Source organism: Schistocerca americana, chromosome X, assembly GCF_021461395.2.
Source record: "Schistocerca americana isolate TAMUIC-IGC-003095 chromosome X, iqSchAmer2.1, whole genome shotgun sequence".
Lineage (NCBI taxonomy): Eukaryota > Metazoa > Arthropoda > Insecta > Orthoptera > Acrididae > Schistocerca > Schistocerca americana.
This window is the reverse complement of record NC_060130.1, coordinates 854,225,409-854,252,233: the sequence shown is the minus strand read 5'-3', so window position 1 is coordinate 854,252,233 and position 26,825 is coordinate 854,225,409. Positions and strand designations below refer to the sequence as shown.

Genomic DNA, 26,825 nt, shown 5'->3' with positions numbered 1-26,825 from the left:
CATATGATGAACCGACTCATTTAGTTTAATGCTGCGCGCTAACTGATAAAGTAGCGCCAAAACTTTGTCATTTAATGTGGAACTACTGAGATTTGGGACCTATCAAAAAATAAGTGTCCCTTAATTTTCACCCTCCTTTCACAAAGCGAAGTTTATAATGTGTCAGTCAGCGACCTATGGAGTGTTACCTATGTGAGATAAAGTTTGAGGAAACAGCTTTTGTAGCTCCATGCCTACAAATGGAACATAGTGTTTGTTCGCTATTTCCACACAATAAACATAGCACGGTTAATCCCTACGGATCGCAAATTTCTGACTTGAGAAACTGATATACTATCGAAAAGAGCCACTACGACCTGCGGCCCTCAGTACTATGACGATATGAGGCTTGTTAAAGTGAGGTTAATCCGTACTGATTATGTGGAAACTGAAAGGTTTCATTTCCTGTGAATAATAACGAACAAAAAAGCGGTAAAGTGTTCGCCCTTCACGCGGGAAACTCTGTTAGTTTTCGGTTCTAATCTCACTGGAGACAAGATTTTGTTTATCTCGTCTGTGAAAGAGCCACTAGGAGGAAGACTGACAATCAGTAAAGAATTCCTAAGACGACAGATCCTCCATAAATTTCGTCGCATCCTTGATTCTGTAATTGTTGGGTGTAAGGTCCGCAAGATACGCGAAACGCCTTTTTTTCCAAGTTTCCAAACATGCTTCAGCACCACTGTGCCATCATCAGTGGGTTTCTGTTTTATTTAATCTGTAATGTGAACACTTTCGCTAAATGATTACAAAATTTTGTGGATATTTAGGTCAAACAACCTTTCTTTTCTTTTTGTTAATTCCTTTACACTCGGTTTGCATAGTTTTTCAAGACCACTTGTGTATTATTTATTACAGGTAGCTTGTCATCTGCAACCAAACGATGTTGATGAGAAATTTTCTTGGGAGTTGACCTACCATTTTATGCTCTAAACATAATTTAGTTTGTCACGATATCTTGCGCCTGTATTCATTTTTACTGACTTTTTTGTGTGGCAAGCCCTTTTATTCTCAGCGTCATGGTGAGGTTTTGTGAAGCACACGTAAATATAACAGCTATTTTCACAAATAAGGTAGTAAAAGCGCTTTGCACTTTTCCAAAACACACTGTAATTGTGGTGGTTGTGTGTCCCAGTCCGCCGGGCGTTGTGGCCGAGCGGTTCTATGCGCTTCAGTCTGGAACCGTGTGACCGATACGGTCGCAGGTTCGAATCCTGCCTCGGGCATGAATGTGTGTGATGTCCTTAGGTTAGTTAGGTTTAAGTAGTTCTACGTCCAGGGGACTGATGAACTCAGATGTTAAGTCCCATGGCGCTCACAGCCATTTGAACCATTTTTTTTTGTCCCAGTCCAGTCGGTGTTCATTTGTTCACCAGTGAGTTTGGCGCCAAATTTGAATTTTGTTTACATTGTGTGTGTTTGTGTGTGTGTGTGTGTGTGTGTGTGTGTGTGTGTGTGTATGTGTGTGTGTGTGTGTGTAGACTTTCTAGCTGTTTGTGTTGTATTTTTTGTAAAGTTCCTTTAATGTGTTAAATAGTGTACCTTGGAGAGTGTAGTATATTCATTTATGACCTGTTTCCCTTGTGCTATTGCCTTCTGTATGTGGAAGTTATGGTCAGTTTGCTGTATAGGCTGTGGCTGGGTTTTAGTATTCGTAAGTTTGTTTCTATTGTAGTTGAGTGGTGATTGTAGGCTATTAGGTGGTCGGCAAATGTGCTATGGGAGCTGTTGCTTTTTAAAGCTCTGAGATGCTCTGAATATCTGGATTTACGTGTGCTTCACAACACCTCACCATGATGCTGAATATAAAAGGGTTTGCCACACAAAAACTTAAGCAAAAAAGAATATAGGCTGTTCGAGCTATGTATGGTGTAAGTTCGAAAACCTCTTGTCGACCCCTATTCAATAGTCTGGGAATTTTGACATTGCCCTCACAGTATGTATTTTATTTAATGTCGTTTGTTGTTAGCAATATTAGCTTATTCCCAAGAGTTAGCAGCTTTCACTCAGTTAATACTAGGCAGAAATCAAATCTGCATGTGGAATGCACTTCCTTGACTCTTGTGCAGAAAGGAGTGCAGTATTCTGCTGCATCCATTTTCAATAAGCTACCACCAGAACTCAAAAATCTTAGCAGTAGCCCAAACACTTTTAAGTCTAAACTGAAGAGTTTCCTCATGGCTCACTCCTTCTATTCTGTCGAGGAACTCCTGGAAGAGCTAAAAAATTAAGCAAATTCCAGTGTTACATTCTCGATTTTCTTTATTTAAACTAACGACTTGTCGCCTGAATATGTTTCTTATATTTCATTTTATTGTTTCTACAATCGTGTTATAATTTCATGTATTGACTCGTTCCATGACCATGGAGACTTCTCCTAAATGTGGTCCCACGGAACAATAAATAAATAAATAATAAATATCGCGACAAATTAAATTACGTTTAGAGCATAAAATGATAGGTTGACTCCCAACAAAATTTCTCATCGATATCGTTTGGTTGCAGGTGACAAGCTACCTGTAATAAATAATACAAAAGGGGTCCTGACAGACCATGCAAACCGAGCGTAAAAGTATTAACAAAAAGAAACGAATAGTTGTTTGAACTAAATATCCATATAATTTTGTAATCATTTAGTAAAAATGTTCACATTACAGATTAAATAAAACGGAAACCCACAGATGATGGCACAGTGACGCTGAAACATGTTTGGGAACTTAGAAAAAATTGTGTTTTGCATAACTGGCGGACCTTACGTCCCACAATTTTAACTGCAAACACGATAAACACAAGGAGCTGGAAATCCAAATGATGAATATCTTGATTCCGCACCCTGTAGATATGAATGTGAAAATCTTGCTGAGTTGCACATTGGTTAGAATCTTCTTGTTCTGCTTCTGTCTATTTTACTGACGTAATGGTAGAATTAAATGATTTTCTATGTGGCGTCTCTTCTTTCGGACATTTTTGACCCTGTAGCTATTATGAATCAGGACATAAATAAATGACTGACGTTATCTGTTAGTGGGCCTTAATTAAATCATTGGAGAAAGTGGAATGTTTGTGTGGAACTAGGATTCCAACCCAGGTCTTCCGTTTACTAGGCAGATGCGCTGATCACTGCGCCATTCGGACAGTGGTCATCGTAACTGCACGGGATACCCTAACACGCCTCCCGTCAGACCCAAATTCCCGACTTATCCACACACTACTGATGCAGTGCCCCTTGCCCATTCTCCTCTTTACTCGTGGCATTTTGCCGATTCCCGTAGGAGAGTTTAAATGTGTGTGAATTCCTAAGGGATCACACTGCTGAAGTCGTTGGTCCCTAGACTTACACACTACTTAAACTAACTTATGCTAAGAACAACACACACACTCATGCCCGAGGAAGAACTCGAAGATTCCCGTAGGAGATCGAGCTTGGTGTACATCTGCACTGAAGTCATCAACTGGTCATCAAAAATCAAATGGTTCAAATGGCTCTAAGCACTATGGGACTTAACATGTGAGGTCATCAGTCCGCTACACTTAAAACTACTTAAACCTAACTAACCTGTGGACATCACACACATTCATGCCCGAGGCAGGATTCGAACCTGCGACCGTAGCAGCAGCGCGGTTCCGGACTGAAGCGCCTAGAATCGCTCGGCCACAGCGGCCGGCAACTGGTCATCCTCACCTCAATTATATATGTAGCATCTGTTCTTTCGGAGCTTCTTATTATGGGCACTAACACGCCTTTCTGCAAGTACTTACGATCGTCCAACGACTGTACTTCGCTTAACACAACATCGCCACCGAACAATGCTATACTGCTGTCGATCCTAGCTGACAAATCGTTTATGTATATTGGGAGTATTAGAGGTATTTCCAGAATGAAAGTTTTACTCTGCAGTGGAGTGCACTGATATGAAACTTCATGACAGACTAAAATTGTGTGCCGGGCCGAGACTTGAACTCGGCATCTTTGTCTTTCGAAAGAAAATGTTCTTGTCCGCGAAAACCAATGGTTCCGAGTTCGAGTCGCTGTCCGGCACACAGTTTTTATCTGCCAGGAAATTTCTTTAGAGGTGTTACTGCTTCTTGGGACACATCCTATATCACTTGCGTTTCCGCGGAGCATTCACAGTCCATTATAACGTACTGGGTTCTGTGAATCCAATATTCATCGTATCATTCACGTATCTGCGAAATCTATCTTTTCACCTGCATATATGATTTGAAAAATTTCGTTAATGATTAATCATGTTGTGTCATAAGCAGTTTTTCGTAAATCAGTGTTGATACTTTGAGGGAAATGTTACAGCACAGGTTAAAGCTGTGACCTAGTGTCTCATCTAGAGCGCCAGCAGCTGCGGAGTGCCTACTTTCACGCCGGCCTCCTTCCTCGTGACTGAAGCAGGACCCAGGACACTGCCTGCATTCGGGAAACTTCCGCATGACCTATGAATGTGTATGTGGTGTATGTTCTGCGTGGTCAGCTCCAGACAGCAGTATTTATAACCCCTGGCTATCTGAGCAGATCTTCGACAGGGCGAGTATGTCACAACGCCTGCCGGACGTGAACGTTCTACTGACACAGTCTAGGTTATGTTGTGCCGGGCGACGCGGTAGTTGTGACAGCCATTACTACTGCTGCCGAACAGCGAACTGCCGACCGCTGCCTGACGTCCCTCCGGGCAACCAGCTGGGCCGGCCGGAGTGGCCGAGCGGTTCTAGGCGCTACAGTCTGGAACCGCGCGACCGCAGTTTCGAATCCTGCCTTGGCCGTGGATGTGTGTGATGTCCTTAGTTAGGTTTCAGTAGTTCTAAGTTCTAGGGGACTGATGACCTCAGAAGTTAAGTCCCATAGTGCTCAGAACCAACCAGCTGGTGCCTCGCGGTCTAAGGCACAAACGGACGACTCACCGGCTCCACACTGTTAACGTCGTCGTCTGCTACAACACTACATTCTCCGAGTAAGCACCCTGCCTTCCATCTCTGCGCGTACACCACCGAGCCGTATGCTTCGCATGCCGCTCTGACACAGCGGCAACACAGGACGACGAATAACTGTGTCCTGGTGGATGATGACGATGATGATGATGGGTTTGTGGGGCGCTCAACTGCGAGATTATCAGCTCCCGTACAAAGTCCCAATCCTTTCACAGTCCAGTCTCGCCACGTTCACGAATGATGATGAAATGATGAGGACAATACAAACACCCAGTCCCAGTGCAGAGAAAATCCCCAACCCGGCCGGGAATTGAACCCGGGGCCCCGTGATCCAGAGGCAGCAACGATAGCCACCAGACCACGAGCTGCGGACCCTGGTCGAGGACGGACTCATAACTGTTCGGGTGTAAAGGAATAATGAAGAGTTATGTCCATCTATCGTTCAACTGTATTCTCTATTCTCTATTCCCACACCGTCGCGCGAACCCACGGCGCCCAACCTGGAAGTCTGCAACCAAATAAACACAAAGACGACTCCAACCATCCAGTAGCCATCATTGCACTTCCACCTGCTACAGAAGCTCGTTTCCCCCAGTAACATCATGATGTCTGAGCTTAGAATATCCCCTAGCACCCCGCGACTGACTGTTATCAATGATGTTGTCCTGCACTTACGTGCATCCGATGTTTCACCCTGATCGTAAAAAGGAATGACCTGTGTACTTTCCAGTTACCCTGTGTAAGGTGGCAGAATAAATGGTCAGATTCGCACCTTACATGAGACCTTTACAAATCGCAATGAGAAGGTGAAGATGACACCTAACTTAAATCGACAGTCATGAGAACATTTGCCCATCAATATATAATTCAAAAAGGGATGACAGTCAATTGACAGTAATTAACACACCATTACTATACAACGCATGTCTTTGAACTGAAGGTAGAACAGGGAACGCGAGTCGAGTCGCTTTTAGTTTTGAAAAGCCAGCTCCACAACGGCTTAGCAAAACCGCGCTGCGGGAGTTACGCCGGTGACCACTTAAGGGGGTGGCCGGAAAGAGGTCAGCGACCCCGGGCCAGGTGATTCAAGCTGGAGGGCCGCCTGCAGTGAGGGCATCGGTACAAGGGCAGAGAAGAAGCTTTAGAAAACTGTGTTTCGAAATTCCAACGGGAGACGAACAAAAGCAAGTGACGCATTTTCGTCCAGCGAGTGCGAAACGCGGAGAGGTCAATGTAGTTTAGGCGTCTAGAACGGGCACAAAACGTCCGATTGGCGGAAACTCACTAGGAAGGAGAAAACTACTGAAGTTTCGAAGCAGTTTGATAGAGGGGACGTTGCGATTGGTATAGGGAGTTTCTACAAAATGAGAGGAACGCTCCTATTGGTCGAAAAAATACGTGACGTGAAAAAGGGAGTCAAGTGGAGGGAGGCAGTTCTGCCATGAGAGGACAAGAGAGAAATTTTGATTCGACTCTTCTCTAAACTGGCGTCAAGGGCAGAACGGAGCGCTTAACGCTCCATACGACGCAAACAAGAAATTGGTGTGGACACTGCGTTCACAGCGGCTGCACTCCAGCTAAATTTAGCTGTAGCAACGTTTAGCTCCAACTGTGGAGAAACGAACCAGCCAAATTAGTTAACTGTTCTTGTGAGAACCGAGAGGCCACTATAATATGCACGCTGTTCCAACCATGCGCGTGTATATCGTCACATAATAAGGCTAGGGCTGAGTACATGTTTTCTCGTATAACGAGAAACATAGGGAAAGTTTCTGCTGGAAAGTTCAGCAAAGGCCAGATTAGTTTTGTAGGAATTTCAGTGGGAGAGAGCGGCGTTGCAGACAGCAGCGCGTCGCAGCTTAAGGTAAATACTGCGTGCAGAGCCGGCCGTTGTGGCCGAGCGGTTCTAGGCGCTTCAGTCTGGAACCGCGCTGTTGCTACGGTCTCAGGTTCGAATCCTGCCTCGGACATGGATGTGTGTGCTGTCCTTAGGATAGCTAGGTTTAAGTCGTTCTAAGTCTAGGGGACTGATGACCTCAGATGTTAAGTCCCATAGTGCTTAGAGCCATTAGAACCATTAGTACCGCGTGCAGAGGCGTAAACTTTATTGGTTCACCAGCTTCCGTCCACTGTAAACTCGAGTGGCCTTGGGTAATCTTGCGCTCAAATTTATCACTTGACTAACCATCCACCGTAGACTTGATTGTCATCCTAAATAGTACCGAACTTTGAACCGGAATCGGATGATTTTCGTAGAATTGACCAACATCATAACGTATGTGTAGGAGCGATTTTGTAAAGAAACGTCCAATTAAACTTTCATGTTATCGTCCTTAGGATTAATGTAAAGAAACTTCGAATTAAACTTTCATAATATTGTGCTTAAGATTAATGTTCTTTCAGAGAGATAATATTTAACATTGTTGTGTATAAACTTATTTCACTTTTTGATGTTGGCAAGATGCGTTATCATTGCGCTGTTTTTATGTTGGCGAGTTGAAAACTGTGTGAAAAGATGTAATTTGGTGAGAAATATTGCGACATTAAACTTGTCATTTCACCTCACACAGTTGTTCTCAATTGAAGAATACGCAAGCAAAAAACAAAACCCCCGCAACCTTACACCTGGACTATTCCAGAAGACTCTAGATGGAGCTAATTCCGCAGCGTATTCGATGTAAAATCAAACTGGAATTACGTCAGAGCCTTTGAGAGTAGTGGAGTGGAGGCTGACCTGCGTGATGATGGTCTCCGTGAAGATTGAACGATCGTAGCGGTAGCTGGTGCAGGGCGTGGGCGTCCCGTTGAGTGAGACGGAGCATTTTCCAGAGATGTTGGAGGGCGGCTCCTCACACCAGAAGCGCGCGGGTGGCGCCAGGAAGAGGATGCCCAGCTGGTGCCAGGCCACCGGAAACTTCACCAGCGACACGGACAGCACCACCAGCAGCTGCCACCGACCCCACTCTCCCATCGCCGCCTGTACCTGGTCTTCACGTTTCTGGCCCACTGGAGCAGAAAAAAAATGTTTGTTCTTAGTAGACACCTAATACAATGCTTTTAATTGATATTCTGCATTTTCGTAAAACTAAAAACCAGAGAATAAAATAGGCAGGTGAGAGAGTGCACAAACTGAATATCTTACGTAGCTTCAGTGGAAATAAAGCTTTTGCTTGCGTGAAACCTGATGTTACAGTACATCGGCTGGCAAGCACCAGACTGGTATTGATGCTCTATTAGTCTATCCAATTACTTGATCTTAATTTGTAGTTCTCATGAGACTACCTTGCGCTATGGACGTTTTTGTTACTTTTAGGACCTTCTAGTGAAATACGATATGATACGATATTGCAGTGCCTGCGTTATTCTGAATTTTGTTCCTTTAGACACGCGTGTCCAAAGGAACATCGCATCATACGGGGTATCAAGTGAACTTTGTCATTGGATGGTTCAAATGGCTCTGAGCACTATGGGACTTAACTTCTGAGGTCATCAGTCCCCTAGAACTTAGAACTAATTAAACCCAACTAACCTAAGGACATCACATACATCCATGCCCGAGGCAGGATTCGAACCTGCGACCGTAGCGGACGCGCGGTTCCAGACTGTAGCGAATAGAACCGCTCGGCCACCCTAGCCGGCCTTTGTCATTGGATTGAGGACTTTTTCGTAGGGAGTACGCAGCATGTTATCTTGGATGGAGACTCATTTCCAGATGTTCGCATCATACATTCGTGGAGCTTCATGCTCCGGTGAGGATGGGCGGATCACGCCTTTCCTACTTCTTCCTGGGGGTGTTGAGTGTTGTCTTCTCGTTTGAATCTTCCTCTCGGTTGCGTTGCTGCTAGTGGGTCTTCCTGCTCGTGTTGCGGTGTTCCTTTACACCAGCAACAGGTCTGGCCACTTTGTGGTCGGGCGCCAGTGCACTTGGTTGCCCAAGTTGCGGACGAGGTCGTTCTCCGATGTCGGCGCTGCCGCATAAAAACGATGCGCCGCTTACCGGAATCGGTGATTAAGCAGCGGTACTCCCGCTACTCTGTGGAGTTCTCCGGTGCTGATGTCTCGTGGCAGGTGAAGCGCAAACCTAAGCGCCTTGTACTCGGCCGTCTGCAGCTTTGCAACTGACGAGTCAGCTGCGTTGCCCCACAACGCAGCAGCGTATTCTAACACTGGCCCCATTAGTGTCAGGTACAGAGTAATGCTGCAGTGTGTGGGATCGCCAGATGTGAAAGTAACTTCGAGTGTGCCCCAGGGAAGTGTGTTGGGACCCTTGCTGTTCATGTTGTACATTAATGTTCTTGCAGATAATATTAATAGTGAAATCAGACTTTTTGGAGATAACGTAGTTATATACACTACTGGCCATTAAAATTGCTACACGAGGAAGAAATGCAGATGATAAACGGGTATTCATTGGACAAATATTTTATACTATTACTGACATGTGATTACATTTTCACGAAATTTGGGTGCATAGATCTTGAGAAATCAGTACCTAGAACAACCACCTCTGGCCATAATAACGGCCTTGATTCGCCTCGTCATTGTGTCAAATAGAGCTTGGGTGGGGTGTACAGGTACAGCTGCCCATGCAGCTTCAACACGATACCACAGTTCATCAAGAGTAGTGACTGGCGTATCGTGACGAGCCAGTTGCTCCGTCACCATTGACCAGACGTTTTCAATTGGCGAGAGATCTGGAGAATGTGCTGGCCAGGGCAGCAGTCGAACATTTTCTGTCTCCATAAAGGCCCGTACAGGACCTGCAACATACGGTCTGGCATTATCCTGCTGAGATGTAGGGTATCGCAGGGATCGAATGAAGGGTAGAGCCACGGGTCGTAACACATGTGAAATGCAACGTTCACTGTTCAAAGTGCCGTCAATGCGAACAAGAGGTGACCGAGACGTGTAACCAGTGGCACCCTGTACCATCACGCCGGGTAATACGGCAGTATGGCGATGACGAGTACACGCTTCCAATGTACATTCACCGCGATGTCGCCAAATACGGGTGCGACCATAATGATGCTGTAAACAGAACCTGGATTCATCCGAAAAAATAACGTTTTGCCATTCGTGCACCCAGGTTCGTCGTTGAGTACACCATCGCAGGCGCTCTTGTCTGTGATGCAACGTCGAGGGTAACCGCAGCCATGGTCTCCTAGCTGATGGTCCATGCTGCTGCAAACGTCGTCGAACTGTTCGTGCAGATGGTTGTTATCTTGCAAATGTTTCCATCTGTTGACTCAGGGATCGAGACGTGGCTGCACGATCCGTTACAGCCATGCGGATAAGATGCCTGTCATCTCGATTGCTAGTGAAACGAGGCCATTGGGATCCAGCACGGCGTTCCGTATTACCCTCCTGAACCCAGTGATTCCATATTCTGCTAACAGTCATTGGATCTCGACCAACGCGAGCAGCAATGTCGCTATACGATAAGCTGCAATCGCGATAGGCTACAATCCGACCTTTATCAAAGTCGGAAACGTGATGGTACGCATTTCTCTTCCCTACACGAGGCATCACAACAACGTTTCACCAGGCAACGCCGATCAACTGCTGTTTGTGTATGAGAAATCGGTTGGAAACTTTCCTCATGTCAGCGCGTTGTAGGTGGCGCCACCGGCGCCAACCTTGTGTGAATGCTCTGAAAAGCTAATAATTTGCATATCACAGCAGCTTCTTCCTGTCAGTTAAATTTCGCGACTGTAGCACGTCATATTCGTGGTATAGCAATTTTAATGGCCAGTAGTGTATATTAAAGTAGTATCTGAAACAAGGTGCATAAATATTCAGTCAGTTCTTGATAAGATTTCAAAGTGGTGCAGACACTGGGAACTTGCTTTAAATGTTCATAAATGTAAAATTTTTCATTTCACAAAACGAAAAAATCATAGTATCCTATGACCATAGTATGAATGAGTCACTGTTGGAAACGGCCAACTCATACAAATACCTATGTGTAATATTTTGTAGGGATATGAAATGGAATGATCACATAGGTTCAGTCGCGGGTAAAGCAGGTGGTAGACTTCGGTTTATTGGTAGAGAACTGGGGAAGTGTAACCAATCTACAAAGGAAATTGCTTACATATCACTCATGCGACCGGTTGTAGAATATTGCTCAAGTGTGTGGGACCTGTATCTGATAGGACTAACAGAGGATATTGGACGTATACAGAAAAGGGCAACACGAATGGTCTGACGTTTGTTTAATCCGTGGGAGGGTGTCACAGAGATTCTGGAGGAACTGACTGGAAGATTCTTGAAGACAGACGAAAACTATCCCGAGAAATTCTATTAATAAAGTTTCAAGAACTGGCTTTAAATGATTATTCTAGGAATATACTACAACCTCCTACGTATAGCTCACATAAGATTCGTGAAAATAAGATTAGAGTAATTACTGCACGCACGGAGGCATTCAGACAATCGATCTTCCCGCGCTCCGTATGTGAATGGAAGAGGAAGAAACCCCGATAACGGGTACAATGGGACGTACCCTCTGTCGTGCACCTTATCGTAGTTTGCAGAGTATAGATGTAGACTGACACTGCATTATCATATTTATCCGCAGACACCGGGCAAGCGATTTTCTAGTGAAATGTCTCGCCTGTGCGGGTATATACATAACGGATCTTCGAGTAAAGGTGTCAGGCACGTGGTTGACGACATATGAAAGTTTCGGTCTGGCCGTGAGTCACGCTCGGGTAGCCTAATGGTATGGTGATCTCTAGCGATAAGCGGGAAATCTGGTTTCGAGTCCCGGTCAGGCACAAATTTTCATTGTCGTCATTCCATTACACACTTGATGGTAGTCCATATTCGCAGCTGAGAATACATTTAATATATTCTAGTAAACTGTCTCAGGTGCCAGACACACACTGAGTAATATGGTGTTTGAAGATCTCCTAGTCTCGTCCACTGTGAGGTGGTTGTCATGTGCCAAGTTTCTCTCGCACCACTGCCTGAATGCATACACAATCTTCGTTATGTGCGACGCGCGAGATGTTACGAGCCGGGGTGCTCTGTAGGTAACTGTGAAACTCTTACTGACGGACCTAGGTCAATTTCCAGCACTGATACGGTATTAAAACAAATCTAAGTAATGGTCGCGAGCCTCGCTTTGACCCACGAGGCGTGATTAACTTGTCACCCCTCCAAATTCAGTAATTGATGTACTGTAGTTATCTAACTCCAATCGATAAGATTACGAGATCCAACGACTGATAAGGAAGACGGATACCGCTGACAGTCAGCTGACTGAACAAGCTGATTTGTACAAATTTAGAACATAACAGTTCAAACACAGTAGATAACAATATGGGAATGCAGCAAATTTCAGAGATTAAAACTTCTCGGGTTATTAGCCAAGTCATGTTGTCGTGGTGTCACAACGTTTGTACTAGTTTCCTGCTAATTACATTCAGACACGAACAAGATTACGTGAAGGAAAATCGTTGAAACTTTTCGACAAGTCCACGCCACAACTCGGCTGATAATCGGAGACGATTTTGTCAATAGATAACAAATGTCATTTACTGCCAGCAATTAGACCTTGCGAAGTCTGTTTTTCTTTAACCACCTGTAACTAGCTAATTTGTCGAGGCCCTGATACGAGACATGTTTCTACCAAGCACATGCACGGTCACTAAAGCCCAACACTCGCATAGAAAACTTGAAAGTCTAGTTCCACGCCTGCATACAGGCCCTTCCAAATTCTTTTAGGCTTTACATTTTGAAAATAAACTTCGTTGATAATAAAGGATCATTAAAATCTCACTTCACAAATTGTAAACACTATGTAAAACAACCTACACCCAGACCATACAAAGAACATGTCTCCTTTACCTCCGAGGACTGCCAGCTGGATCATTAATTTCGAGAGCTGCAAGCTGCGCCGCGAAATTATTTGAATGTTCGGGTATTTGAGCCACTTAGTCGCAGGATCGCAATGCAGGCCTTTTCGTGCGATACTTCTCACACCTGCTAACAGCAATCCTCTGCATAATGTAAGCCGCTCCTCCTCTTTGGTTAAAAATACATGCAGTAATTTGACTATCTGAAATTCGCATGCATCGCACTTGTCGGTTCTGACAACATGTGAGAGCGAACGTACGCCCAATCTACACGTGTCTGATCAGGAAAGCTCCTGACCGTGAGCTTGCTGACGAGTCCTGTTTATCTCTACAATAACTCTGTTTATAATCCCCATCAAAATACTACTATTAAAATGACAGGTTACATAATGTTAACACAGATTCTATAACCATTCCAGCTCTTATACTGTAGTCATACTAATAGGTTTATACATACCAAATCTCACTCATTCTACAGCCACAGTCATTTGCTGAACTTCGCTTGGTTTGAGTTTGCCATCGCTATTTTCTACTTGACGGTTGTCATTGAATTTGACGTCATTTTCTGTGTAATGAAATGTAATCCGTTCTGTAGATTATCAAATTTTCCCGAGATATTAAAGAACTCTCCTGCAAGCGGTCCATTCTGCATGTTGACACTATTCCTCCTAAAAAAAATGGTTCAAATGGCTCTGAGCACTATGCGACCTAGCTTCTGAGGTCATCAGTCGCCTAGAAGTTAGAACTAATTAAACCTAACTAACCTAAGGACACAACACACATCCATGCCCGAGGCAGGATTCGAACCTGCGACCGTAGCGGTCGCTCGGCTCCAGACTGTAGCGCCTAGAACCGCACGGCCACTCCGGCCGGTCATTCCTCCTAAAGATCTGCGATGAAAACTTGGTACATATAAATAACAAGCGTAAAGGATATAAGTATTCTACAACTGCCGGTTAATTTTTGTCCCTTATGAACACCATTTTACTCGTAGAAGGTGAGATCAGCCCCTGTACCACAACAACTGCAATCACTTAAAAAATGTAAATGTCTTTACTATAATCTGAAGAAATTTTAAGTAAGTCTAAGTGAAATGCAAAGAACAAAGTTCTCTGGTCAGACGAGTAATATCAACAGCAGCAAAAAATGATGTAACAGGAGTAGAAAAAAAAGAAAAGAACGCCAATAATAGTAGCTAGATATAAACACAGGCTCTCAAGCAGAAGATGAAAATATAGAAAAACGTAGATAAGGACATTAAAAGTTTAGCTCCATACGTAAAGGGAGGGAAAAAATCTAATAATCATTGGTGATAGGAATGCTATAGTATGAGTAGGAACATGAGAGAGAACAATTTGGGTTCGGGAGAAGGAATGACAAAGAGGAAATACTAAAGAGTTCTGCAACAAAATTAACCTTGTAGTAACAAATACGATGCTCAAAAATCACAGGAAGGGGTGTATACCTTGGAAAAGGCTTAAAGACACGGTAATATTACATCACGGTGAGATAGAGATTCCGAAATCTGTTAAAGAATTGTTACGCGAACCCAATAGCAAATATAGGGTCAGGTCGCGGATTAGTAATGAAGAAGGTTAGACTGACGTTCAAGAGAATCATCAGGAAGAAACAGCATGGAAAGAAATGGAATACTGAAGCAGTGAGGAATCATGAGGCGCGTTTGAAGTTCTCTAACGCTGTAGATACTACTATCCACATAAAAAAAAAAGTTTTCCACCACCTCGGTTCCGAGAGTTCCGGAACCTGTATAGAAAACTGGAATAGAGATTAACATAAACATCATTTCCGCCCCTAGTATTGCTCACAAAAACCACACACTGCATGTTGTACCACCATACAGCGAGACCTTCAGAGGTGGTGGTCCAAATTGCTGCACACACCGGTACCTCTAATACCCAGTAGCACGTCATTTTACATTCGTCGTGGCATAATGTCCACAAGTTCATCACTGCAATGTTGGTCCCGATTGTCCCACTCCTCAACGGAGATTCGGCGTAGATCCCTCAGAGAGGTTGGTAGGTCACATCGTCCATAAACAGCCCTTTTCAATCTATACCAGGCATGCTCGATAGGGTTCATGTCTGGAGAACATGCTGGCCACTCTAGGAGAGCGATGTCGTTATCCTGAAGGACGTCATTCACAAGTTGTGCACGATGGGGGCGCGAATTGTCGTCCATGAAGACCAATGCCTCGCCAATATGTTGCCGATATGGTTGCACTATCGGTCGGAGGATGGCATTCACGTATCGTACAGCCGTTACGGCGCCTTCCATGACCACCAGCGGTGTACGTTGGCCCCACATAATGCCACCCCAAAACAACAGGAAACCTCCACCTTGCTGCACTCGCTGGACAGTGTGTCTAAGGTGTTCAGCGTGACCGGATGCCTTCAAACACGTCTCCGACGATTGTGTGGTTGAAGGCATATGCGACACTCATCGGTGAAGAGAACGTGATGCCAATCCTGAGCGGTCTATTAGGCATGTTGTTGGGCCCACCTGTACCGCGCTGCATGGTGTCGTGGTTGCCGATGGACCTCGCCGTAGACGTCTGGAGTGAAGTTGCGCATCATGCAGCCTATTGCACACGGTTTGAGTTGTTACATGAAGTCCCGTGGCTGCACGAAAATCATTATTCAACATGGTGGTGTTGCTGTCAGGGTTCCTCTGAACCATAATCCATAGGTAGTGGTCACCTACTGTAGGAGTAGCCCTTGGGCGGCCTGAGCGAGGCATATCATTGACAGTTCCTGTCTCTTTGTATCTCCTCCATGTCCGAACAACATGGGTTTGGTTCACTCCAAGACGCCTGGACACTTCCCTTGCTGAGAGCTCTTCCTGGCAAAAAGTAACAATTCGGACGCAATTGAACCGCGATATTGACCGTCTAGGCATGGTTGAACTACAGGCAACACGAGTTGTGTAACCCCTTCCTGGTGGAATGACTGGAACTGACCGGCTGTCGGACCCCTCAATCTAATAGGCGCTACTCATGCATGGATGTTTACATCTTTTGGCGGGTTTATTGACATCTCTGAACAGTCAAAGGGACCGTGTCTTTGATACAATATCCACAGTCAACGTCTATCTTCAGGAGTTCTGGGAACCGGGGTGATGGAAATTTTTTTTTGATGTGTGTTTAATGACTACTGCAATAGGCAGTTCAGTTGAAAAAGAATGGACATCTCTAAAACGGGCAGTCACAAAATTTGGACTGACAAATATAGATACAAAGAGGGAAAATATTCAGGGAAAGACAGGAATACAGGAATGTAGGTCACTTAGCAATGAAATGAATGGTGAGTGCAGGGAAAAGCTGCAGGAAAAATGCGAATAAATCTGGAAGAAATTACTGTCGGAAGGAATAATTCAGCATAGATAAAAGTTAAAACGTCCTTCAGTGAAACTGAAAGCAAATGTATCAACATTAAGAGTGGAAGAGGAATGCTACTGTTAAGCACAGAATTGAGAGAGCAGACAGGTGGACGGAGTACGTTGAAGATCTCTACGAGGAAGAAAGAACTGTCTGATGACCTGACGGATCAAGATATAGAAGTAGATACAAAAGACATAGTTACTCCGTATTAGAGTCAGAGTTTAATAGCGTCATGGAAAAAATGGTTCAAATGGCTCTGAGCACTATGGGACTAAACATCTGTGGTCATCAGTCCCCTAGAACTTAGAACTACTTAAACCTAACCAACCTAAGGACATCACACACATCCATGCCCGAGGCAGGATTCGAACCTGCGACCGCACCAGTCGCACGGTTCCGGACTGAGTGCCTAGAACCGTTAGACCACCGCGGCCGGCAGCGTCATGGAAGACAAGTCATCAAATAAACTGGAAGGCATGAATAACATTTCTTCAGAATTTCTGAATCATTTGGGAAAGTGGCAGCTGAACGACTATTCAAGCTGATTTGTAGAATTTATGAATCTAGAGGCATAGCATTGACTTTGAGGAAAATGTCATCCACACAGAGATATGTCAAATCCTTCTCGTATCTTTTTACTTTTTTTAACTGTCCATTGGCTTTTGCTACTTGCTAAACGTTTGCGAATGTAGACAACCTCTCGGAAAGTAGTATGTCGTTATACTATATATATAGGTTTGTATGTTTGATAATAATCTTGGTCCACACTTCAGACATCCTTCCAACTAATATGAACATCCAGTATAACAAACGACAAAGGCGAAGATTAATAAGAGTAACATCGCAAGATGCTGGCGTGTATGTCACTACTTGCACATTGACCAAGACGTCAACACGCTGTTATTAAAAGTTTGTGGAGAACGGTATCCACCAGTAATTTTAGTGTCAGCAGGCAGAGCAGGAACAGTGCAGTCACCCTCATAGTTAGCACCTTTTAATAGAACATAGACAGGTAACTTGCTACTCCTCTTAACAGGTCAAGGAGCAGGCAAGTCAGATCTTATTGATGCAACAGTTATTCATTAGTATGAGGTAATGTTCAAATGGCTGAGTTTCATGCGAGAGTCACGCGCATCCCTCGGCAAGGTAGCTCGTATATTCTGTGAGTAAAAGAGCACTTACGTAATGTATACAGCAGAGCCTATGCCCAGGGCGCTCACTTTACAAGCACGATAGGGGTTCGTCATGGTCTACGTAACGTTACGCGTATTTAGGCAAACTAATAGGTCGCCCAGTATTGGTACAAGGTAAGTTGTTGTACGGCTGAGAGCTGGCAGACAGCCCCAGGGCCGCGTAGGCGCCTCGGCCGATCCAGAGGCACGGACAGGTCCAGGGGCAGCGACCGTTGTTGCGGAGCGCAGGTGCGGGTGCAAAGGCTTGGCCGGAAACGCGGATATACCAGTACGGGAATTTTGGCGCTTAAGACGACGGACAATGTTCGAAGAAATTGCGGAGTGTCAGACAAGCTGAAGATGGCTTCTCACAGCCTTTTGAGAATCTCAAGTAATTTACAGTCAAAACTAATAAACTTAACTCCGCCCGAACAGGCCTCGGGAGACCCTAAGGGTACTGACCGACCGCCGTGTCATCCTCAGCCTATAGGCGTCACTGGATGCGGATACGTTGGGGCGTGATGTCAGCACACCGCTCTCCCGGCCGTTGTCAGTTTTCTTGACCAGAGCCGCTACTTCTCAATCAAGTAGCTCCTCAATTTGCTTCACAAGGACTGAGTGCGCCCCGCTTGCCAACAGCGCTCGGCAGACCGGATGGTCACCCATTCAAGTGTTAGCCACGCCCGACAGCGCGTGACTTCGGTAATCTGACTGGAACCGGTGTTACCACTCCGGCAACGCCGTTGGCAATTTACAGTCAAATATTAACGAAAATCTTAATACGTCTGTTATCTCAAAAAAACGAGGCGCATCCAATGACAACAATACTTTCATTATGTTTAAAAACAACAAAATTTAATAATTCATAGCGAATAAACGTTTCCACAATGAACCTCTGAATTAACAACTGCCGACCGGTGTGGCCGAGCGGCTCTGGGCGCTTCAGTCTGGAACCGCGTGACCGCTAAGTTCGCAGTTTCGAATCCTGCCACGGGCATGAATGTGTGTGGTGTCCTTAGGTTAGTTAGGTTTAAGTAGTTCTAAGTTCTAGGAGACTGATGACCTCAGATGTTATGTCCCAAAGTGCTCAGAGCCATTTGAACCACTTTTTGAATGAACAACTTTTAAATGCAACGTGTTATTTCAACATCTCACATGATGGTGTTGCACTGCAGCTATCGTCTTTGAAAGCTACATATCTGTATTTCATTTCTGATTTATTACGTCGTTCATATCTTTTTTATTTCACAAACGTTTGTGAGAACATAGTATTCCCCACAGTTACATAGCTAAAAATACGGCATGAGAATCTCACATTTTGCCCCACTTGTGTAGTTATTTAATGAGAAGGTTTCTATTTTGCCAGTAACTTTATTTAAATGTTGACTGCAAGTGCCATTGAAAACCTATGCTAATTTAAAAGTTGTCAGTTGCATGTGTTAGTGGGCAGCACCACTGAGAAGAGAACCAAAAGACACTTATCTCAGGCAGGCATAAATTATTGTTCAAGCAATATTTAAGGACAATCTTTTGTAGTTTATCGTTAGCACACTCACGCAAGAAAGCTAGTTTATTTATTTATGAACAAACTATTACTTATATTTATTGCAAACTGGATGTAACCGAATGTTTATGACATTTCTTTATTTAAATATTATTGAAATATATTAGTTAAAGCCAGGAAGCAAGCATATTGTGGCAAGTCATGTCTGCAGAGCTTGGAATGATATTTTTGATGGGAATGTCCTTTAGCCAATGGAAAAGCAGACAGTAGAGGTACACTACGACAGAGACGTGGAGATGGACATTTCAGGTCAAGAATATATTTCAAGAGGTCTTAATGTGCTCCAGAGTAGGACTCTGGCTCTCTCTAATTGTATTACACAACTGAGAATGGTTAGAGTGTGTTTGCCAGTAACTTGTGGACCCACAATACGTGCATTTCTTTTAACTGAGATAGTTTAATACTTCCTGTATTTTCTGTTGTTTTTGAACGACGACTTTCACACTGTTCAGTTTTCCCCATTTGTGTAAATCTTTGTCAAAAAAAGTACAGAAATCGAATTCCTCTGTGTATCATTTCAGTAGATAGTTATTCCCATCTCATTTTGGTATAGATTAACCAAGGCCAACAGCTATACATATATTTGAGGGACATCGTTTCTTATGTCAGCTTCGTGGTGAAAATAATCTTTTAAATAGCAGTTCCTGATCAGCCTACAGGCCATAGGATATATTCCTTTATTTTGTATCAATCATTTATGCTCAGGCATCAGGCGACTCTTGTATTGAGTCATGAGTAGCAACAAAACAGCAACAGCTTACTTGCTTCTTTCTCTCATAACAGCTGACGGCTTTCATTTAACTCACCCTTACTTAGTTCCTCCCCACATATTCGTTAATACCAGACTTTTTTTGAATACGATCTGTAACATATCAAGATCACGTAAGCTGGTTGATGCTACAGTATTTCCTAGCTGCCAACATGAGTGATGTCAGAAGAATGGAAAAGAAAACTGAGCCATTGTTAGATAACAATCAGATTGGTTTTAAGGAAGTGTAAAGCCGTCAGAGAGGCTAATCTGACTTTGTTCTCGATAACGGAGCAAGACCTAAGAAAAATCAGAACATGTTGTCGACCTAAGGACAGCGTTACACAATGTGAACTGGCGCAAGATGTTAGAAATTATCATAAAATCTGATATAAGCTACTGGGAAAGGCGGGTAATATGCTGTACAATATGTACGAGAACCAGCAAGGAAAAATAAAAGTGGAAGGCGAAGAATGGTGTTCTCGGATTAAAAAGGGTGAGAGGCATGGATGTAGACGTTCGCCCCTAGTGTTTAATCTGTGCATAGAAGAAGCAGTGATGGCAATAAAACAAAGATTCAGGAGTGGAATTAAACTTCAGGGTGAAAGAGTATCAATCATAAGATTCGCTGATGACGTTGCTATCTTTAGTGAAAGTGAGGAAGATGAACAGAGGGTCTTTTGAATAGAATGAACCATCTAATCAGTACAAACTATCGACCGAAAGTAAACCAAAGAGAGACATGAAGGATAGCAGAAACGAGACCAGTGATAAACTTAACCAAAAATTAGGAAGTAAGAAGTAGAACTTAAGGAATTGTGCTACCTTGTACGCAAAATAACGCATGAAGGACGATGCACAGGGGACATAAAAACCAGGCTATCACAGCAAAAGAGCATTCCTGTCGGAAAGACTTCTGCTGGTAACAAATATTTCTCCACTGAATCGGGGAGGAGAGGGACCTGCGGAAAACATCGACAAGAAGATGGGACAGAACGACAGGATGTGTTGAAATGATTTTGCGCCATCTTCAGTTGTGATCTTTATTTTTTGTTGTACTATTATACAATTCCTATCCTAGACCATTTTAAAGTATCTAAAACACAAGCATAATATGCACAATGTATTAACATCAGTTAAGAATTAAACATAAAATATGTCGGGTTTCAAGATATGCTACGAAAATTATAGCTTGCTTCACAGAAGATTTTCAATGGTACATTATGCCATACAGATTTTTGCTTCTGGATATAATTAGCTAGAGTTCATAGTTCTTGTGCTAATGATTATATGTAACAGTCATGAAAGTGGACATGTTTAGCTCAGTTATGTGAGCACCTCACTATTAGTCATTTGTTGCAAAGATATTTATACTAAGTAGACACAGATAGACAAAAGTAATGTGTACAACGCACATTGATAGCGCATAACCAGAGTTATTCTGTCATACAGGGGCAAAAATATAACCGAAATTAATTAAAATAAGTTGTTTCTAAAGAAAACAAAAAAATCACGCCCGACCCCTCCCCTCCGATTTAAAGAACACCCAGCAATAAGTGACAGTTACCGCTTCACCTTTGCTGCACGCTTAAAAGACGCCAACCACAAAACACGTAGTAGGCTATTAATAAATCACTGGAGTTTCTGAGCATACTGCAGGAACAACGTCATGGATGTGATGGAAGACTGAAATTTATATCCATCTAAAGGACCAATCGGAAGCAGCTATAAACGAACAAAAAGAACTACGCAGCGGAAAATTTCTCGATGATTACGCCAGTCCTGCGAGGATACTTAGCAGAGCCTTAGAAACCATAGTCATTGCTATAGTCATGAATATGTAGAACCACAAGACAAAGAAGATTACGTAACAATACAATAAATGATGGCAGTCATATTCTAAATTCATAATTTTCTTTCCCTTTCCATTACTCGGCTATAAAAGCTGAATTTTAAACTTTTATAAGCTCAGATGGTAACTTGTATACGCTGGTTTTATTTTAATTCAATTAATATTAATACTTTTACCTCCATATGACAATAACACTCGTTATGCAGTGTGTATGTAAGTTGAATTCATTAACTTTCTGTATTTGTGTACACTTATCATAAAATCTCTCTAACAACTAATTGGAAACGACGTGCTCCCATAACAACTGAGCTAACGTTTCCAATTTTATGACAACTGCATACTCATCAACGAAACAAAGATGAACGCTAATTAAACACAGGCCGTCCGAAGTGGCCGTGCGGTTAAAGGCGCTGCAGTCTGGAATCGCAAGACCGCTACGGTCGCAGGTTCGAATCCTGCCTCGGGCATGGATGTTTGTGATGTCCTTAGTTTAGTTAGGTTTAACTAGTTCTAAGTTCTAGGGGACTAATGACCCCAGCAGTTGAGTCCCATAGTGCTCAGAGCCATTTGAACCTTGATTAAACAAAGAAGCAAAAACTGCAAGGCCTAATGTACCACTGACATTCTTCTTTGAAGCAAATTATAATTTTCCTAGCATATATTGAAATCTGACACACTTTTTGTTTAATTATTAACTGGTTTTAATATACTGTGTATATGATGCTTCTATTTTAGATACTTGAAACTTGTTTAGCACCGAAGTTGTTCAATAGTACAAATAAATAGAAATGACAGCTGAATGCGGTACGAAAGCAGTTTAACAGTGCACCGAAGCTGCAGATATAGTATCAGTGAATATTATAGATAGAATGACGGCATTCCTAGCGGAAAGGAGCGCCGGTCCCCGAAACGAATCCGCCCGGCGGATTTGTGTCGAGGTCCGGTGAGCCGGCCAGTCTGTGGATGGTTTTTAGGCGGTTTTCCATCTGCCTCGGCAAATGCGGGCTGGTTCCCCTTATTACGCCTCAGCTACACTATGTCGGCGATTGCTGCGCAAACAAGTTCTCCACGTACGCGTACACCACCATTACTCTACCACGCAAACATAGCGGTTACACTCGTTTGGTGTGAGACGTTCCCTGGGGGGTCCACCGGGGGAGGAACCGCACAATAACCCTGGGTTCGGTGTGGGGCGGCGGAGGGGTGAAGTGGACTGCGGTAGTCGTCGTGGGGTTGCGGACCACTGCAGCGGGGACGGAGCCTCTCCGTCGTTTCTAGGTCCCCTGTTAACATAACATAACATAGATAGAATGTGTGTTAAGACATCAACGAATAACATCCATGGTGCCCGAGGGAGCTGTAGAGGGTTAGGGACTGTAGAGCAATTACAATTAAATCAATACAGTTAAATGAATACCTTTAGCTGCATACAGGTGTTGATATACGTCATCGGGGACAGTTGAAAATGTGTGCCCCGACCGGGACTCGAACCCGAGATCTCCTGCTTACATGACAGACGCTCTATTCATCCTTATTATTGTTTTATATTGTTCGCTGAATTTGTTCGTGGCGGACGTGCGATGACACTCGTTCAGGTTGTTCGATGGTCGGTTCACTCAGTGAGCTACTGTGCCGGCTATTAAATGTTGTTATAACACTGCAATTTAATTATAAAATGTAAACATCCCTGGTGGGGATCGAACCCACGACCTTTGGATTAGAAGTCCAACGCGCTATCCACTGCGCTACAGCTTTTCAAAATTTATGTGAAATCTTACAGGATTCAACTGCTAAGGTCATCAGTCCCTAAGCTTACACACTACTTAACCTAAATTATCCTAAGGATGAACACACACACACACACACACACACACACACATGCCCGAGGGAGTACTCGAACCTCCGCCGGGACCACCACATTCCCAACATACTGTCCCGCACTATATTCGTAGTGCCCCTACCCATTACACTCATTACTTGCGGCTTTACCGATTCCCGTAAGAGTTCGGGCAATGTGTGTGCATCCGCATAGAAGATGGCCTAATGGCCGGTGAACCGTAGCTATATATATGAAGATGGTATCTGTTCTTTCGGACATGGGCAAGACAGAGATTGGAATATATTCAACAAATAATTCAGGACGGTTTGTGTTTAAGTGATGCTCTAAGATGAAGTGGCTGACACAGGGAAGGATTTCGTGGAGGGACACATCAAAGCAAATCAGAAGATAGATGCAAAATAAGTGGAGCAAACAGATGACTCAGTGACGAGAACACTGGGCTCCTGCTGAAGAGGAATGCGTTCGACAATCATAACGCAAGCTTTACACGGTATCTCTGAATAACTTACGGAAAATGCTGAACAGCTCCTTAGATATGGCCACGATACATTTCATTCCCAATTGTGCTCTATTTCTGATGACATCAATGATGACGGGAAGATGAACCAAAACCTACGTGTCTTCCGACTGCCGTTGCATTTATTCTTCGTGTAACTTTGTCCTCCTAACTCCCAGAATCTAATTTCTTTATTCGGTTCTGGCTAAAAGTCGACGGCGCTATCACGATCTTTTCTGGCGAAAAGTTTCTCGTGAGAAGCCATATTAAGCCCGCAGCCGCCCGGTACACTTCTTCGAATTCAGTGGCCGTGCGAGGGGCCGAAGTTATGGACGGCAACAGCGTAAGTTGGCAGGCGTGCCGGTTTTCTGCAAGCGTAGGACACAGCAGCGCAATGGGCGTAAAAGGTGAGCACACAGTGACATCCGCGGCACACTTAACCCATCAGCGGGGGCCTTGACACGCTCACCAGGCCCCAGCGGCGTGCCTCGCCAGCAGTGCGGCCCATTCGCCATTCAATAGCAGATTGCTGTGGCATCCCTCCAAGCGCCATTAGTGAATGATGAACGACCTCGGTCTAAAAGTACCTTGTGCCCAGGAAAATAAAGTGCCTAATGAACTGTTGGAAATACGTTTCTGGGTTTGTGTCACGTGGTCGGCGACTGATGACCGGCAGATATTCGCCAGTGAAAGAAATTAAGAAATCCGTTGCGGCTTTTGATCTCGTTTCCACGACGATATGTAAAATATTTTCCAACTGGGAGATGTGACCTGGTACTAGGATATATGACGTTGGCAAATGTAAGTAAACTGAACAGTTGATAGTTAAAACGGAAGTGATATTAGGACTATTGAAGAGGATATTCACCTATTCTGGGCATACCTAATATCATAAATGGTCAGGAGTAGAGCGCTAAGACATTCGGAAAATGGCATAGAAATTAGCTTTGTTTTTATTATTAAACGATATATATGCTGAGATACAACAAATAATTATAAAAATTAACGGCGTTATAGTAGCCTTGTGAGACCTGTGTATTTCAATGAATTAGTTTGAAAATTTAACAGGAATATGCATATTCGATACACCAACATTTTACCTTACCATATTACAGTTTTGCTTCTGTTGCTATGCAATAGTACCCTGACAAAGGCGGAAACTGGTCGATTACACAGTACTCATATTATATTGTCAATGTTTATTGGCATTAAGAGTAATGCTTTCAGCGGTACAGCCACAAATGAAGAAAAACATCACGTTTCAGTTTCTGTAAAATGCACTAGGAATGCCAAGCAAGTCATATTTACATATTCCGGATGTGGGTGTGTTCCGAACTTCCAGAACTTTGTATTATTTCTAATCTAGAAACAGTCATGGTACGTGTCACTATCAGTTCGGTTACCATATCGAGGTTTCTTTCATCTGAATTTTTACTATGGCACACGTGTTTTAATGTAAGGTTTTTCACATATTTCACATATTCAAATGGCTCTAAGCACTATGGGACTTAACATCTAAGGTCATCAGTTTTCTAGACTTAGAAGTACGTAAACGTAACTAACCTAAGGACATCACACACATCCACGCCCGATGCAGAATTCGAGCCTACGACCGCTGCAGCCGCGTGGTACCAGACTGAAGCGCCTAGAACCGCTCGGCTACCGCGGCCGGCACATTTATGTTAACACCTCACATGATAGAAACGGTCGTGATACCATACATTTGATGTATTTGGCACATCAGTGGGGTTCACTGAATACTGAGAGAGCATTGAGTTCGTTTATGTTGTTGAATTTAATCTTAAATGCTACCTATAACACTGTGTTGGAAAATGACATCTGGAGAGTTCACAGAAACACAGATTTATAAGTTGACGAAGCAACCCACTATTGTCCAGAAATTAAGAAGTAGGAAACTACAATGGGCTGAGCATGTGGCTAGAATGGAACACTACGTAATTCCTTAGAAGGCATTTGAGGGCACTCTCCAAGCAACAAGACGACTGGGCGGACCTCGCACACGGTGGAAAGATGAGATAAAAAAGGACGTCGCAGCATTGGGAATCCCCGCAGGTTGGAGAGAAACAGCGAGAGATAGAAGATGGAAGGAGATCCTTGATGCAGCGCTTGGTCTACAGATCCTGTGATCGCTGAAAAGGAGGAGGTAAAGTGGCAAGAAGCAGACAGCAACTAACTGATTTAGCACCAGTGATGAAAGATCCGCTGCAAAGACCATCAAATGTTGTATCATTATGTTGCTCACTCAGGATGTTTCACAGTGCCGTTCTAAAAGAACACCCATTACAGATGTGACTTCCCTCAGCAACACTGAAGATCCAAAGAAACTGGTATACCTGCCTAATATCGTGTAGAGCCCCCTCGAGCACGCAGAAGGGCCACAACACGACGTGGCATGGCCTCGACCAATGTCTGAAGTGGTGCTTGAGGGAACTGACACCATGAATCCTGCAGGGCTCTCCATAAATCCGTAAGAGTACGAGGTGGTGGAGATCTCTTCTGAACAGCACGTTGCAAGGCATCCCAGATATGCTCAATAATGTTCATGTCTAGGGAGTTTGGTGGCCAGCGGAAGTGTTTAAACTCAAGAGTGTTCCTGGAGTCACTCTATTACAATTCTGGACGTTTAGGGTGTTGCATTGTCCTGTTGGAATTGCCCCAGTATTGGTCATCTTGTATGACAACTCATAAAATTAAGCGTGATTGCATTTTTCTAGTGAGCTCACACTTCACGGTGAAATTTTAGTCACTTTCTTTTGCAGCCTCTGGTAGTCTTGCTGGGATTCGACTTCTATTACGACGACCATATTAAGAATACGACACTGTTACCCGTTCTTAGGCACTTTTCGACGTCGCTCTGCCATGGTGTCGACGGTGTTTAATTACTTTAGCGTCTAAG

General features: G+C 43.8%; 1 protein-coding gene and 1 non-coding gene across 2 annotated transcripts in view; both read right to left on the bottom strand.

Moving 5' to 3' along the window:
- Positions 1-26,825, bottom strand: part of LOC124555336 (organic cation transporter protein-like) — a 342,235-nt gene that overhangs the window by 204,276 nt on the left and 111,134 nt on the right. The window contains exon 2 of the mRNA XM_047129216.1: positions 7,712-7,983. Within this exon, the coding sequence (XP_046985172.1) occupies positions 7,712-7,983 (272 nt within the window). The remainder of the gene's footprint in view (positions 1-7,711; positions 7,984-26,825) is intronic.
- Positions 23,255-23,324, bottom strand: Trnar-ucu. The gene has a single exon. It is a non-coding gene; the product is annotated as a tRNA-Arg (tRNA).